General features: G+C 38.9%; 1 protein-coding gene across 1 annotated transcript in view; it reads right to left on the bottom strand.

Moving 5' to 3' along the window:
- camk1a (calcium/calmodulin-dependent protein kinase Ia) overlaps nucleotides 1–16,922 on the bottom strand; it is a 39,640-nt gene that overhangs the window by 17,740 nt on the left and 4,978 nt on the right. The window contains exon 3 of the mRNA XM_072684722.1: nucleotides 1,468–1,599. Coding sequence (XP_072540823.1) covers nucleotides 1,468–1,599 — 132 coding nt within the window. The remainder of the gene's footprint in view (nucleotides 1–1,467; nucleotides 1,600–16,922) is intronic.

The raw sequence follows: 16,922 nt of genomic DNA, 5'->3' as shown, positions 1-16,922 counted from the left end.
CGGATTACTACCCTTCCTTGGCCTGCCAGGGTTGCCAGATTTAACGCATCTATGGGATCAGCTGGGACACCAGTTTCGGCAAACTATGTGTGTGCAGGATCTACAGCCCCAGTTGCAACATCCATGGGTAAATGTGCCGCCGGATGCCATAAGGACTTGCATGCCTCCCTGCCCAACTAGGAATACGCAGATCTGACTTTTTCTATACCGATACAGATACACAAACTTTGCTTATCAGTCGATACTCGATACCATTGCTGCATACACCATATACTTCACCATGTTGAATTGACTGAAATTCAAAGTCTGTGAGACCAAAAAGGAGCTAGCAGATCCTTCCTTCTCGGTTCTCCTTATATGATAAACCAGCTGTGACAGTAATATTATTACCCCTCGCTCTCGGCTGTCCTCCATTACACGTGCAAGTCCAAAGAGAACAAGAACCAAACAGTTCAGCCCTAGCATCTCTCTATTGCTGAAAACGGGGCAACGAGGGATTTCAATCTTGAATATTCTGATATTTAGTGACAAAAACATGTAATCTGTTGTTTTTGGACACTTTTAAACAGCCATGTCTGTCTGCCTTCATGTGTGCCTGTGAGTGTGATAGAGCCTCTGCTCGCCCTTCCTCGCTGCTCTGCTCTTGAGCAAACAGAGCAGGCTGCTGAAGGCGATGTGTGGAGATTTTAGCTGTTTTTCCGAGCTGGATTACACACTGATAGTTGATGACAGGTCGACCTATTCTGAGTTATGAAGCCTAGAGTACCAGCGGTGCAGGAATCGGGTTCAGTGTATAGATTGTTCCCATGGATCGGCCTGATGATCCGGTACCCGATTCAGCTAATTTTGTTAGTATCTGGACTGATATCCGATCCTAGTATCAGATCGGTACATCCCTATGCCCAACTCCTTTCAATTGTATTGTGTTCCCTAATAAACTTATGCTTTCACTCCATTATTATAATTGTTACATGTACACATTTACTACTCCTCCGTAGTCCATTATTTGATGCATTCTTTTTTTGTCAATTATTGTATAAAATAATTGAATTAAATCAACTGTCATCTGTTTTGGGTGCCTAAAACTTTTACATTGTCCTGTATGTCTGACAGTAAAAATAAGCTTCTTTCAGGGCATACGAGATCTGACTACATCTTTGTGAGCTAAACTATACTACCAGTCCTCTCCATCTAATTTGTAGCTAACACAAAACTCTTACAATATGAATATGTGGACTTGTGACTAACTGGCACATCAGTCAACAAAGGAGATAACAACCTCTGGACTGTCACAGACTCTCTGATTCAATCCTAGAGCAGCCCAGTGAGCACTCTGCTGCTTTATGTGATGAAAAATCGTTGCTGCCAAAGGAGAATGTTCTGGCTGAGCCTAAATTAGTTCTGTCTGGCTATGAAACAGAGCCTCTACATCATCTCTATTTGCTTGTGTGAACAGTTCTGTCTGACCTGTGCAGCACTGCAATCTCATTTTCGATGCTGTTCTCCTTGCCCTCTAGAGCCTTCTTAGGGATGCACTTCACAGCCACCAGCCGATGGGTGCTCTTCTCTTCAGCCAGCACCACCTCTGAGAATGCCCCCCTAGAGAACAAACCAAGCAGAGACATAGAAAGAAGTTCTTCAAGACGTGACCTTAAGAAAAAGGATCTCTCTTACATTTCTGTAATTAAATAGTTTGATATCCTATGTAAATACATTAAATCTTTAACACATGCCACCCACTCCCTCGCTCAGTCTACAGATCCCCCCGGAGCCAAAATCATATCAATCAATCAAAATCAAAGCATTAATAAATACTTAATGCAAATGTTGAAGCCTGTTTAGGTGCCAAAATGGACTTAATTTGTCAAAGAAAACCAAAAATCTCAGACTCAGACAGACAGAGCTTCAGATCCTAAATTAAAAAAAGGTAAAAAAAAGATAAAATGCAGCAAATAAACAATAAAAATGCTAAACAAACAATATGAAGACAAATTACTTTACCATTACTGTTGTGATTTCAAAACACATTTGTACACATGAAATAAACAATTATTAAATTCTTCCATTCACAATTAAGGAGCTCTATCACTGGAGTCTGTAGTAGTTATTACAAACTGGTTAAAAAGCAAAACAGAGATCATTTACATGCATTAGTTTACATTAATTGATACTGAAACTATATATATATATATATATATATTTATATATATATATATATCCAAATCAGACGCTTTATCACGTAATCACTTACTGAGATTCTGCAATTTTCAATGCTTTTGTGTAGAATTCTAATGTAAACACTAGGTGAGTAAGAGTTTCAGCTGGCCCAGAAAGGCAGTTGAGCAACCGGTAACTTACCCAGTCATGTACTATAGTGTGGAACAGTGTTAGCATTCACTGCACAAATCTAATCAGAGAGCCTTTCACCCTGCTGCTCATTCCTCCATCCTGGTGTGACATTATGAATATTATGACTTAGAAAACTGCAAAACAAACAACACCTCCACCCAGAATGGTAAGCACTTTTTGTTTATGGAGTTCCCTTTTGTTTACCCCTTTAACCCCTATGATTCAGTTATTAATCATGAAGCAAAAAAGTGGGGCAGTGGTGGCTCAGCGGTTAGAGCGCCAGGCTATTGGTTTAGGGTTGTGGGTTTGATTCCCGGGCTCGGCAAGCTGCCACTGTTGGGCCCTTAAGCGAGGGCCTTTACTCTCTCTGCTCCCCCAGGCGCTGGAGTTGGCTGCCCACTGTGGGAGCTAATATAGCTGTGAGGCTAATATAGCTAATACCTGAGACATGATCCCAGTCCGCTGTATGAAACTCTAGTATCGCTATTGCATTTAATGTTTTAGTCAGTTTGTCAAAAATACAGAGAGAAACGGTCATTCTAAAAGATAAAGAAGGGTTGAAAAAATGTTTGGCTAGTACATAAAACCAGATAAACATCACACATAGATTTCAGGGGAAAACATACAGACCCTTGGGAATAATATTGAGTGTTCAACAGATGATCAATAACTGTAATTGCTAAGAGCTGGTCCCTGAACTGCACTGAAGAATGACAAAGACAGACCAAGCTGGCTGACATTGACGCTGCCTAATGCTGGCACAGCAATATCAGTTCTGCTGACCGTAAAGACACTGACATTGCCAATTCACAGCTGTTGCCATTAAAGTGGAACTCATTTTGTCATATTTGCCTCTGCTACTGATGTGACATTATGAGGCACTTAGAAAACAAACAACACCTCCACCCAGTAAAGTCAGCAGTGTGAAATTAGCTCCCAGAGTGTTAAACTGGGCTCTGATGTGCACTGCATGTTATCACGGTCTGACATGAAAACAGTAGGTGATAATTTATAATACAGTAATGTTACTGTAACAGGTACAGAAATAGAAATGCCAGAAGGACCAGACTTTTTTGCATACTTAGTCAAACAAAAAGGAAAATCATTTCACCACTCGTTACAGCAAACCAGAATATATAAAAGATATACAAAAATATCAAAAAGTATTCATCTTTTTAAATTAATTATTCCGTTATTGAATCTAAAAAAAACTACTGTATAGCTGTTTAGCTTACCAGATTCTAAGGAGTCCCACAGGGTTCTATTTTAGGGCCTATAAAACTGATGTGAATTATGACAGTAATGTAGTTTGGGCTTACATAGAGAGATTAAATGGGATACAGGGTTAAAGAAACACAGAAATATCTGATGTGTTTGTACAGCGTGTCCCAGCTGCTCATGAAAAAGTCTGCACATTTATTGTTATACAGATTAATATACAAGCATAACAACAACATCAGTGGAGATCATTGTTTCAGTTAAATGGTTAAAGGCATGTTTGTGCCTCTGTCTGCCTCTTTGCCTCATTTGATGTCAGGTGCTGCAAATTAAAAGACACTAATGTGTTTAAACACTATTGTTTACCCGAGGGACGCACACACAGGTGCACAGCAAGATCAGGAGAAATATGAGAGAAAATATGACAAATGGAGCAGAATACAGTCAGTTCCTCTGAATGTGTTGTGTGTGTGTGTGTGTTTGTTCTATTTTGAGCATTCTTACAACACGGTAGTCAAGAAGAAGACATGCTGATTCCTATTAAGAGACCATGAGTTTGAACTGGTGTGTGTGATTTAGCTGCACCGAATGATCTAACAAGAACACGTCTTGCTGTTTCCAGTGTAACTCTACATTTATGCCTATAAAAAAATACAATGACAAAAGAAGCTGGGTAGCAGTGTTAGCATTCACTGTACAAACCTTATCAGGGAATCGTTTTTGATAGGTTCCTCTCAACCTGCCCAATCATCAGTCCAGTTGAGGAGATCTTTCCAGAATGAAGATAGAAGTGGATCATTTTTTGCATAATCGGAATCTAGCACATATGTTAGCTATTATCTCTGTATGCATTTAATACTTAATTTAAGTAATTTTATTCAACGAAACTGTATCTTCTTTGCTTAGCTTATGTTATATATTTAACCTATTTCTATTTTGCATCCTGTTTCATGTGAGTGTACAGTTATCAGAGCATTTCACTGCTAGTTTTACTGTGTATAACAATATACATAACAAATAAAACTTTGACCTTTGAAGTTCTTTATGATAAAAAAAAATAAGAATTGGGAAAAAAACAGACAAAGAGAGGGGAACCGTATAACCCAAAATAATATCAGTCACATTATCTTTAATATACTAATTTTCTATCTCACAAAGGTTTATGGATACTGCTGTTTTTATTTCTCAGTTTCCATATTCATTTTCAAACAGCAGCAGGGGATAAATAATGAAAAGGATCTGCAGCTGTTTCAGTGCGGTGCAGTGCAGGTGCATATATTCTCTGATAATCAGACGATGATAAAAGAAAGAGAAAATCACTTAAAAAAAAACGTCTTCAATAAGCAATAGGGTACTCAAAGAACTCCCAACAAAATAGGAGGTATTCACTGGAGGAACTCTTGAATAATCATCATCAAGTTCTTTTAAGAATCATATGACAGCTGCAGTACTTAAAGACACCAACCGCATGGTCAGCTCATTACAAAGATCCTAGGTATACCATATATGTGTTTCACAAAAAGTATTGTGACCATATGTTTGCCATAATTTCCACCCCTACTACAGCTTTTCTGCTTTTCTGTCACGACCCGTCCCTTTGTTTGGTCTCACCATGTGCTCTCATGCACATGGCTCTGTTTGTTTATCAGTTCTAGCCCCGTCTGTTCGTCAGTGTTCCCACCTGTGTCTCCTCACTAGCCATGCCCCCTTGTTAGTCCAAGGTGTTCCTTGTGTGTTTCTGTGTATAAGTACCTCTTTGTTTCAACCTTCCTTTGTCTGGTCTTGTGCCTGTTCATGACAGTTTGAGGTCTGGTCTGGTCTGGTCGGGTCGGTTGGTCGGTTGGTTGGTTTTAGTTAGTCTCCTTTGTTAGTCTCCTCCTTGGTATGTTTGCTCAGTGTGTTTGTTCTGTTTCTCTTTCTTTGTTAGTCTCAGTACTTGGTAGGTTGGTTTGCCTGTTGGTTCTGTTTTTGTTTTCCTTTGTTAATAAATATCCTGTGTGTACGTCTACCTCCGCCTCCAAGCTCCACCAAGCAGTGACACTTCATGAGTTATAAGGACTAATGAACACAATCTGAGCGTATTCATAACACTGTAACTCATTATACTGTAGCCCTCATATTTTACTTAATTAAAAATGTGAGGCTTACCAGGAGCAACTTGTGACTAGATTACCTGTATATAAATTGATAGGGGTGTGTGTGTGTGTGTGTGTGTGGGGGGGGGGGGTCAATTCTCAGATGCATTAATTGATTCACAAACTTCTAAATGGACTTTATAAATAGTAACTGATAACAAAATGTTGATGTAACCCAAAAGGAAGTGCAGCACTCAGATGATGAATGAGTGAGAAATTTCACCGGACTCTGTCTCTTTGCCCTTTCTGAGTTGGGTTAAAGCTTTGATGTCGCTTGCTTGATGGTCCTCTGGTTGGAAGCAACTACACCTGGGTGTTTTCCGTTGCTGCCAACCTGAGGACCACCGAGCAAGGCATGTCAAAGCTTCCACCCAACTTGGAAAGGAATTACAAACTGTGTTGCAACTTTTATTGCTTAGGTTAAACCTCAAAGAAGACTAAGAGATGATTCCTGGTAAACTGTCTTAGGTTCCTCAGAGAACTGCCCTTTTTGTGATTCCTTCCTGAGCAGGAAGACACTAAACGGTTAGGCTGTGCATATTAACTAGACCGAGCCGTGAGTCTCTGTGTGGGTAGCAAAGGAATGCAGCATAGAAACATAGAAACCACCTTTATCAACAAATCTAAACTTTGGAGCAATGACTGAAACACTGTTTATTCACTGCATGAGGTATTTGGTCTGAACCCAGTTCAGGCTGTAAACTGTGAGCTAAAAAGTCTGCAAAGCCAAAACACTTCCTCTCATTTACCAATCACGAGCTGAACTGCAGTTCATACATAACGAAGCGTCAGAATTTTGAAATGCAGTGTGTACAGATTAGATGAACATCTATTTACATATCAGACGTCCTCTTTAGTCAAATCTCAATAGAACAGAACTGCTAATGATGATGGACGTGTTTTGGCTGGAACGCTGCTGTAGGCCAGCATGAGCTGTCTGCCTTGCTGCACTGCTGTCGCAGGCCACACTGAAGGAAGTTAAAATTAACTTTAAATGAATATTACGGTGTAATCAGATGTTCAGCCCTCCGATGGCGTGGAATCAGCCGGCTTATTTTTGGGCTCTGACCGCAACACTGCTGTTTACCAAGCGGGCAAAGTCACATGATCTTTCTGCTAGACTTGCACCGTAGGGTTATCGAAGTGTTTAATGAGGACAGAAAAAGAGAGAGAGAGTGTGTGTGTGTGTGGGGGGGGTTGACACAGCGAGTTCAGCTGTTGCTGTGAGACATAGTATAATTAAGTCTGACCATGGCTCTGCTCCTATAACAATGTGAAAAGAAAGACAGAGAGGAGAACTGGGAGAAATGCTGAATGCGTCCCTAAAAATGGACGTAAGTAAGGATGTGAAGATGGATGGTACTACTGTTTTGGCTACACATGGGTGTCACTGTTATAGACAACAGTGTGTTGTGTCATTGGCTGAGACTACATGTGTACAGCTTTATGTCAAATAGTGCTTACTATGATTTGAAGGTGTTTGAGGACAAACTGTGTCGCAACATTTATTGCTAAGGTTAAACCTCAAAGAAGACTAAGAGATGATTCCTGGTAAACTTTCTTAGGTTCCTCAGAGAACTGCCCTTTTTTGGGGTTCCTGCCTGAGCAGCTGAGCAACCTCAAAAAAGTCTAAAGTGTTCTTTAATGTTTTACAGTGAAGACTGTACATGTGTACAGGTTTATGTCAAATAGTGCTTACTATGGTTTGAAGGTGTTTGAGAATTTAGGTGTGTAGTTTGCACCATGCTACTGTATCTCGTTGGCATAAGCTACTATTGGCTAGCCTCATAGCTCCATATATTTTCTCAGTGGCAACTTTCCAATATGTTCTTTGACAATATACACTATATGTCCAATGCATTCAGCTACTTTACATTGACACAGATGTGCAAATGCACACACACGCGCACAGCTTGTCTAGTCCCTGTAGAGAATTCAAAACCATTCCTCACGACCATTACCAACTCCACTTCCAGCCTTTTAGAACAAGCAGGACCTTTGCAGATTGACCGTTCCGCTTGTGATGGATTTTGCTGAGCCTGCAGAAATGGCTCATAAAGGGCCATTTCATTTCAGCCTCTGGCCAGCTGGGATCAATCCACTTGTAGGTTCATCAATGTATTCTCGTTTAACATCACAGATGACTGAGGCCATCTATCACCATATGGATTTCCGGCAACTCAAGCAGCGTGGCTACCCCTGCGTTCATCCATCCATGCCATCATTTAGTTTATTTTTAGTGCCCTTTCCTTATAAATGATTTTTCTCAATCCAGATTCAGACTAATTTGTAATTACTTGCTAACAGGACAGATGCAGACAAGTCGAAAACCTGAGGTTATTAAATGCAAGCTACAGAGTGACCCATTTAGATTTACAGTCAATAACTGGATAAAATAAGATACTATAACTGGCCCTGTCTGATGTCTGATTTTTGGGTCATCTCTTGTTATTAAAATTCAGTGTTGTAATAATATTGCTGTATGTATTCTACATTACTGAATATATTTTTAAACTATGTACATTTCAAGTACTACATATTTAAAGCAGCATTGTGGAGAATTGGTATTTCTCACTCATGGGCTCCCCCTTTAGTCGGAGGGTGTAATGTACACTTTGAGACACTACTAAAGGGCACACTTTGTACATGCATTTCTGGACAAGCTGACTTTTACAGTCAGTGGAGTCACAATATTATTAAGAATCTGTTATGTTACAGTAAAAATGCTACATAATGTTGCTTTAACTATGTATCTTATACTTTAGAACAGTTCTATCCTCACACAAGTCTTTATTATGCATTGATTATTGCTTATTGCAGTTAAACTAAAACCTTCCCTTGTCACTGGATATAAACATAAAAAAAAGAGTTTGGAGTTTTGGAGGAAGTTATTGCAAAATAATCTGTAACATTTTGTGTAATGTTCATCAGAAATTGTAGTGGAAAATTGATCATATTAGCCTGTGGATATCATGTTAAATTGGGGTACTATAAAGCTTGTTTTTAGTGTTTCTGTGCTATTCTAATAAGGATGAAACAATACAATTGGCTGAAGATTAGATTCTATTCACAATACTGAGTACACGTTGTGAAATTACAATATTCTGAACATTTAGATGAGGATAAATGATGATTGCATAATTAGTGCAGTGCATGGCATGACTGGAACTGGGGAGGCTTGTTGGTTGGTGCTGGTTGTTTGCAAGTGATAGCTGGTTATTTAATGTGATATTTAATTTAATGTCTATTCTCTATGAGTGCATTGTCATATCCACCCAATGTACAGTGTCATGTTTTTGCATAGTGATATCACAATGTTTTGATGACATTGTTACACCCCTATGTTCTAAAGTCTCATATTGTAGTTTCAGGTCTCTTATCTTAAAGTTTAGGTCTCTTATGATCTGAATATGAAAAGACACCAATATTCTTTTTTGAATAATTAAAAGATATACAAAATAATTAATAAATATACTTATAAACTTTCAGCCTGCAGAATTCATCATTTTCGTCTCAACGAATGACATGATAATCTACATTTCTGGCTTTCTGATGGTTGAAAAACACACAACATAGATCCTCTTGTTAAAAACACCTGGCTGACTGTTTGCAGACCTAAATTCAGCAGTGTGGCCTTGCAGACTGTATTAGCAAAGACATCTCATCTATCACCACCTCGAACCCCTGAAAAAAACAACTTTGGTCTCTAAAGCTACCATTACAGCCCTATGAGAAATCTCTCCTCCTGTCGCCAGGGCAACCGGTCCTCTATGACCTAATAATGATAGTTCCATAAACAAAGCCAGCATCCTGATTGGTCCAGCAGCATAACAAAACAATGACGTCTGAGCTGTGTCCGAAATCTGAGAGCTTTCTTAGATCCCAAAGATAAACAGTCCTCCCATTTTGTTTCCTAAAATGTCCCGAGCAGAGGAAGTGCTGCTGACCAAAAGCTTTATGAGAAGACTCTCTGTCACAAATGTAGTGAACAATAACTACAAGAAATACAAGAATTTTTATATTTTAAAAAAGTATACTTCAATTAAACATTTTCCATCCAAAAAAAAAACGGCACACAAAAAACTTGTATATCCAAAATGTCAACTTTACAGCAAACGTAAAAATCCCTTTTAACTTTCAATGGAAGTCAATGTAAAAAAGATTTTTGCCCAGTCATTTTGGAGCATTTCTATTAGTCCATTCATCATGACAGTAAAAAATAATCACCTGATTCATATGATATAAAAAAATGAAAAATGCAGGTTTTTGCAGTGATGATACATATAAACACATTATGACTGAAATTCTAGCTTCAGTTCACCTCACCCCAAGGTCTCCTCACTGATGGATGCTGGATCACCTGGCTAAGACAAAGACCCGTCACAATGACGTTTCCCACAATATCAACTGTCCTTTGTCACAATGTAGACAAAACAAACACTGGGATTAGCAGATGGAGAATACAATCTTTCTAGCATAAATCAATTGATTCTCCACTTGCAGAATTCAGGGCTAAACCAATTCGGTAATCTGCTTTAGAAAAGTAAGAGGCTTTCTGTCAACACATACAGTTGGGGCAAAATCCTCTGAATAGGGCCAGGGAGGGATTCTGGGAAAAGCCTCGACAGGGCGCGATATTGCAGCGTGATCCTCAGAGGGAGAGGACACGGCAAGGTGCCGTTTTAGAGATTATAAAGAGAAATGTTTCATTTGATGTCTAGAGCTGCGCTAATGTGAGACTAAATGTGCAGAACAGCCAAAGGCTCCTTTCTGAACCATCAAGACGGGGTGAACAAAGAGCCGGTTGTGCGAACGGACAGAACCTCCTGAACCACTGCAAGCAGACTGAAAGAACTGGTGCTCACAAATATATGGACAAACTCAACTGAGCTGTCATGATGTCAGACACTCAAGTAATCAATTAAACTCGATTAAAATCATTGATTAACATTAGCTTCTAAGTGACGCTGCTGTCCAATGAAAAACATGTATCTCCATTTTTGTCTGTTTTTAGTTTTCTCCATGGTTTGAACCCTGTAGCTGCAGCTGCTCTGTACACTGTGTACATAATTCTAGGCCAACGCACTAAAATTGCTTTTAAAAACTCATATTTCACTTTGACTTCCATACAAAGTTAAGAGTATTTTTGCCTTATCCTGTAAAGTTACCATTTTGGACATACATATTTTTAATTGGACAGCGATGACATATTTTGGTTGGTCTGGTTATTTTAGGTATTCAAGGTGTCAAGGTTAACAAATGAACACTTTGTAAATACTTTATTAAAACTACTAGATTGTTCTAGTTTGACACTTTAAATCATATACAGTTCCAGATAGAAACTGCTTGCTGAAACCTAGCGTTGCTGGCATGCAAAAATCTTGTATCTACATTTTTGCCGTTTCTCACTTTTTGACATAGTTTGAATCTGAAATCTAGGATTTACATTGTGACAGAATTTCATGATTAAAATACCACCATAAAATGACTTAAATTCTTAAATAAATAGTTTTTACGCTGACTTCCATTAAAAGATGAGAGTTTATCCCTGCTCCTTTACAACACTCCAGTCTAATCACTTCCTGTGTGTGTGTGTGTGTGTGTGTGTAGTGGTACACACCCTGGACTGATATCTGTGGTTGTTGGTCTACTGGTGTGTAATAACTGGCTTATAGTGGGTGAATGTGCTGTGTGTGATTTGGTTTCTATATCCTATGTTAGCATTAGCGTTAGCCTCCACTCAGTTCTGAATGGGTTCTTCAGTGGTGGTTTAAAAACAGAGAAAGGCGAGCGGTTCTCCCGCTGGTAAAACAGAGCATTTCAGTGATGGTTTCATAAAGGATCAGATATTATGGTCTGTTTTTATGTTCCACTGTAAAATAGCTCCACACTGCAGAGCCTCAACTCTTATTTACCCTCTGAGTACCGTTAATAATGTTCGTTAATGGCACCTTGAGGCCACCAGATGGTGCATTGAACAATGTGGTCAAAACAAAGACTCGGAACTGGATTAGGATTCAAAGATTCAATTCCCAATCCATTAAAATATGTCCAGACTGGCCCCGATCCCGATTCACTGGATCGAATCAGGTCATCCCTGCTACACACTTTCTGATGAAGCTTATTTTGTCATAGAGAAAAGAATAAACATTTCTAAAACTACACTAAAGGAAATTATTTGATTTGCACAAAACATTGCAATTAATCACAAATAAATATTCAAATAATATAAAAATAAGCAATTACAAAAAAACATTTTCTCTTTTGTTATGCTTTGGTAGTTGTTGGTGATTTAAGCCTATTCCTATTGTTTGGCCTGTTTTAATAACTCTCAGATTACTTGATTGTGCACTGTATGTTCTGTAGTTCTTTAATATAGCTAGAACCAACAACAGAACTGGATAATGGTTCTGCTCTATGATGGAAACCTGTAGATTGTAGATGATTCTTCTTTTATACATTTTTTAAAATGATTCATAAATTGTCAAAGAACCTTTTTCACAGTAATATACAGAACCTTTTTTGCTTTGAATTAGCCTATATGTGAATTTAGAGTTGATATTTGATGTTTTTCATGTATTGATGCTGATATATAAACATTTAGCAAATGTATAAATTAGGGCAAAGTCCACCAGGATTAGAAGAGAACTGAGAGAACTGTATTACTGTGAGGTTAGGAACTCAGTAAAATGAATGAAACACAGTTACTGCAGCACAGTAGTCCCGTTCAATAAATACAGTACCTCAGCCAACATCAGTTTAAAATATCAATCAAATCTAAACATCTGTCCAAAGGCAATAATATCACTGACTGCTGATACTGATATGATTCCCATGCCTGATTCTAATAACTGTAATATAAAACCAGCTCTCATTGGAAAATAATGACTCAGAATCCAATTTAACCCCAAATGAACAGAACGTCATCATCAAGACCCCCACCGCCGCCTCTCTGAGACATACAGTCACATCACATCAGTTTCTGCTGAGAGGGCAGATCCTTCCCAGTCCCAGCCCCAGCTGCAGTAACTATGGCGAGACCTACCAGGCGCTGCATCAGTGTGTTTAGGTCTCTATAGGTTTCCCTGTTCCACTTCACACTGACCTTTATGCTGTAATCAGCACTACCGAACCGTAGCCGTAGTACTGATTACAATGGCTCTACAGAGTATTACTATGGCTGTGTGCAGTCATAGTGGACTGTAGCATGTTTATGTGGGGATGAAAGTGCAGATCTCAGGCCAAGATGCATGACAAAGTGAGTTACAAACAGAGAGAGTTAGCAGAAGGCTAGCCATGTGAACTCAGGCTGAAGTAAACATGCCTAAATGATGAAGCTCTGCAATCTGAAAGAGCAGTCATCCTGGGCCCTGAAGGTGAAAGTCAGCCATCATGCCGTCCTAATAAATACTGCAAGGAGAGGCACGTGTGCTCGTTGGTACGCGCGCGCGGGGGGTGGGGGTGGGAAGGGGTTTATGTACTAGCGCTGGGCGATGCCACGATATGACATTGTCAGCATGATGAATCACACTGCAATAAATAGGCTTTCCTTTCTGGATATGGTCTGTACTTAAAAGAGATTTAGCCAACACAGAAGGTTTTGCCCCTCTGTTGTCTGGACTGCAAGTATGAATTATTTGTATTTCATTTTATATACATGATACTACTGTTGCTGTTGAATTGTTCATTTACTTCATTTTCTCACATTTTTTGGTTGAATGTATCATTTTTAAATCAGATAACGAGAGTAAATAGCACAGACATTACTGACACAGCATGTTGCATTCTTTGTAATATATGAACCAAATACTGAAATATTATATTGAAATTATATAGGGTTGATAAATGTATTAATGTGTGACTAATTCGCTCATGAGATCAGGGTTAAGATTCCCCACAGGGAGAATCCCATTGGCTTTTGTATGCCTTACTGATTGAGATAAAACTGGTATGGACCCACACCAGCAGGATCTCACCAACGTTCTTGTTTTACGATCAACCCTAGACAAAGTAGCACCGTTTAAAAGTAAAAAGACATGGCAAAAAAGGCTCGCACCGTGGTACAGTGATCAAACTCGTACCAAACAGTGCGGAAACTAGAGCGTAAATGGCGGACGACCAAACTAGAGGTCTTCCACTCTGCGTGGAAGGACAGCCTTAGTCAATATAGAAAGGCACTCATTAAAGCTCGCTCAGCATATTTGGCCTCGCTGATTGAGAAAAACAAAAACAATTCCAGAATACTTTGTAATGAGATCTCTAAACTTACTAAAAGCCAGGCAGATTCTCAACCCCAGATCCCAACATCTTTAACCAGTCATGTTTTTATGAACTATTTTAATAATAAAATAGAAAATATTAGACAACAAATCCAACCCTGCTTATTAAATCAAACATGGCCGTCACCTGGTGGAGCTGTTTTAGAATATAACTTAGTCGTAGAACAAAGGCTGGAAGCCTTCTACCCACTTCCACAGCCAGAACTAGAAAAAAATATTTCCTCATCAAATTGTACAACCTGTCCACTCTACCCAATTCCCTCTAAATTGCTAAAAGAAATTCTCCCAATCATAAACAACCTCTTTTAACAATAGTAAACTCATCCCTTAGCCTTGGGCATGTACCTCAAACCCTTAAATTAGCAGTCATAAAACCTTTAATCAAGAAACCAAACCTTGACCCCAGTGTATTGTCTAATTACAGACCCATCTCCAACTTAACATTCGTATCCAAGATATTAGAAAAAGCTGTGGCCCAACAACTCTGCTTATACCTAAGTAAGAATGACATGTATGAGAAATTCCAGTCTGGGTTTAGATCCAATCACAGCACAGAGACAGCCCTAGTGAAGATCAAATGATCTCCTTCTTGCCTCTGATCAAGGCTATGTATCTTTATTAGTCCTACTAGACCTTAGTGCAGCCTTTGATACAATAGATCATTCTATATTACTAGAAAGATTAGAGAAAATGGTTGGAATCACAGGAACAGCCCTATCGTGGTTCAAATCATATCTAACGGGACGCTATCAGTTAAGAAAGATCAAAGATCTATCTTCAAATTACACAGAAGTAAGATATGGAGTTCGTCAAGGCTCTGTTTTAGGACCGCTACTATTTACATTACACATGTTACCACTGGGCTCAGTTATAAGCAGACATGACGTTAAATTCCATTTCTATGCAGATGACACACAGCTCTATATATCAGCCAAACCTGATGATAAATTTAGATTACAGAAAATGGAGGACTGTGTAAAGGATATAAAACTCTGGATGTCACATAACTTCCTTCTCCTCAATAGTAACAAAACTGAGGTTCTCCTTTTAGGTCCAAAAAACACTAGAAATAAAATATCCGACTTAATGTTAGACTTGGCTGATGCTTCCATTATTCCTAGTTTAGCAGCTGGTGTCATATTCGATTCAGATTTATCATTTGAGCAGCATATAGCCAATATTAGTAGGACAGCCTTTATGCAGCTTACGAACACTGGGAGTTTTTCCTTGCCACTGTCGCCGTTGGCTGCTCACTGGGGGTCTTTGATTCATCATGTCTTACGTTTTTTCTTCTTTCTTTTTTGTCTCTGTCTTTTATTAACCACTAATTATGTAAAGCTGCTTTGTGACGACAACAGTTGTAAAAAGCACTATACAAATAAATCTGACTTGACTTAACTTTTAGCAGCAGCACTAAAAAATTTACCTGAACAGTAAAAAAAATCAAGACTCATTGTCCACTGTAACGCACAATAAGATACTATGTTTAACATTGTTGTTTTATAATTAATAAAATTATTTAAAAATCAGATACAATTAGTTCAAATGACATTAATCTGCCCCCTCAGCTGGAGTACTGCCATGCCTTATTTCAGTGTGCTGATTTTGTTTTCAGTGAAGTGGGGGGGGCTAAGCTGCTGTTTGATTGGCTGGTAAACGTCTATTCTGATGGAAAACAGGTCTCAATCAGTGTTATGTGCAACAAAAGTTTAAAAAGGAAAAGGCCTACTTTAGATAGACTGAAGAGAGGCAACAAAATCACTGGCAATGTTTAGGGTGTTGTTGCTGTGGTATTATATATATATATATATATATATATATATATATATATATATATATATATATAGTATAGATATTATTACTATAGATAGATAGATAGATAGATAGGACAAAATACATAGGACAAACTACCTACATCACAGAAAACACGTATATGTGTTATATTTGTGTACAGTCCTGTAATATTACTCTACTGTCACATGCTTCTTTCACTTTCAATGATGTTTCGGTATGTCTTAGCTTGTCTAGTCTTAGCTTATCCAAAAATGTGTGTCCTTTAGGGGGTGGCTCAAAGTTGCCAAATACGTATTCTTACTGTAGGGGGAGCTCAGGACCAAGAAATACCAATTCTTGCATAGAGCTGCTTTAATTGAGGCACTTCTCTTAACATCACACACTGTGAGTTTGAGCTACCTCAGGCCAAATGTGTTATAGATTTGGACATAAATAATGAATTTTCTGATTCTAAATGTTCCTGCTGATATCTGCCTAAAACCCATATGCATGGATACAGTAATATGCTGTGATATGAAAAATGAATTCTGTTTTCTTTCATTCTTACATGTGACTTCACTTCACAGTAAGCTCCGTTTACCTCGGTTCTTCATCCAGGAACACAGAAATCAAGACATTTGCAATAATTAATGAAATACATAAATAATAAATAATGTAGAATTAATGAGTGTGCACACATTTAATGGGGAGGGTCATTTTAATTTCCATGGCTTTGCACTACTGACGTCTGCCCCCAGCCATGCCCAACAGACAGAGGCACATGCTTCACTCCACCCCCCCTCTCGTCCCACGCCCGCACTGCTCATAAGGGCTTGAGCGAGTGCCAGCAAACCGTGTTGTGGCAGAAAAACAACAAACATGCGCACGGACACTTGCTGACACGCATGCACACACACACATACACATACATATACACACACACACACACACACACACAAACCACCTCTTTCTGTCTTATATGTCCACACACACACACACTCACGCGCTGTGCAGACGCAGAGTGAAAGTGACAGAAAATGAGTACACGCCCACGCACTCTGCGGTATAAATATAGCCGCAGCAATTGAGGGCCAGTACAGCACTCAGGAGAAGCACGCACACACATCACGTCCTCTGCGGAGCGACAGAGTGCTGGCTTTAGCTGAGA

Source organism: Salminus brasiliensis, chromosome 7, assembly GCF_030463535.1.
Source record: "Salminus brasiliensis chromosome 7, fSalBra1.hap2, whole genome shotgun sequence".
Lineage (NCBI taxonomy): Eukaryota > Metazoa > Chordata > Actinopteri > Characiformes > Bryconidae > Salminus > Salminus brasiliensis.
Note: the sequence above shows the minus strand (reverse complement) of the source record. Positions and strands in the feature narration are given on the sequence as shown.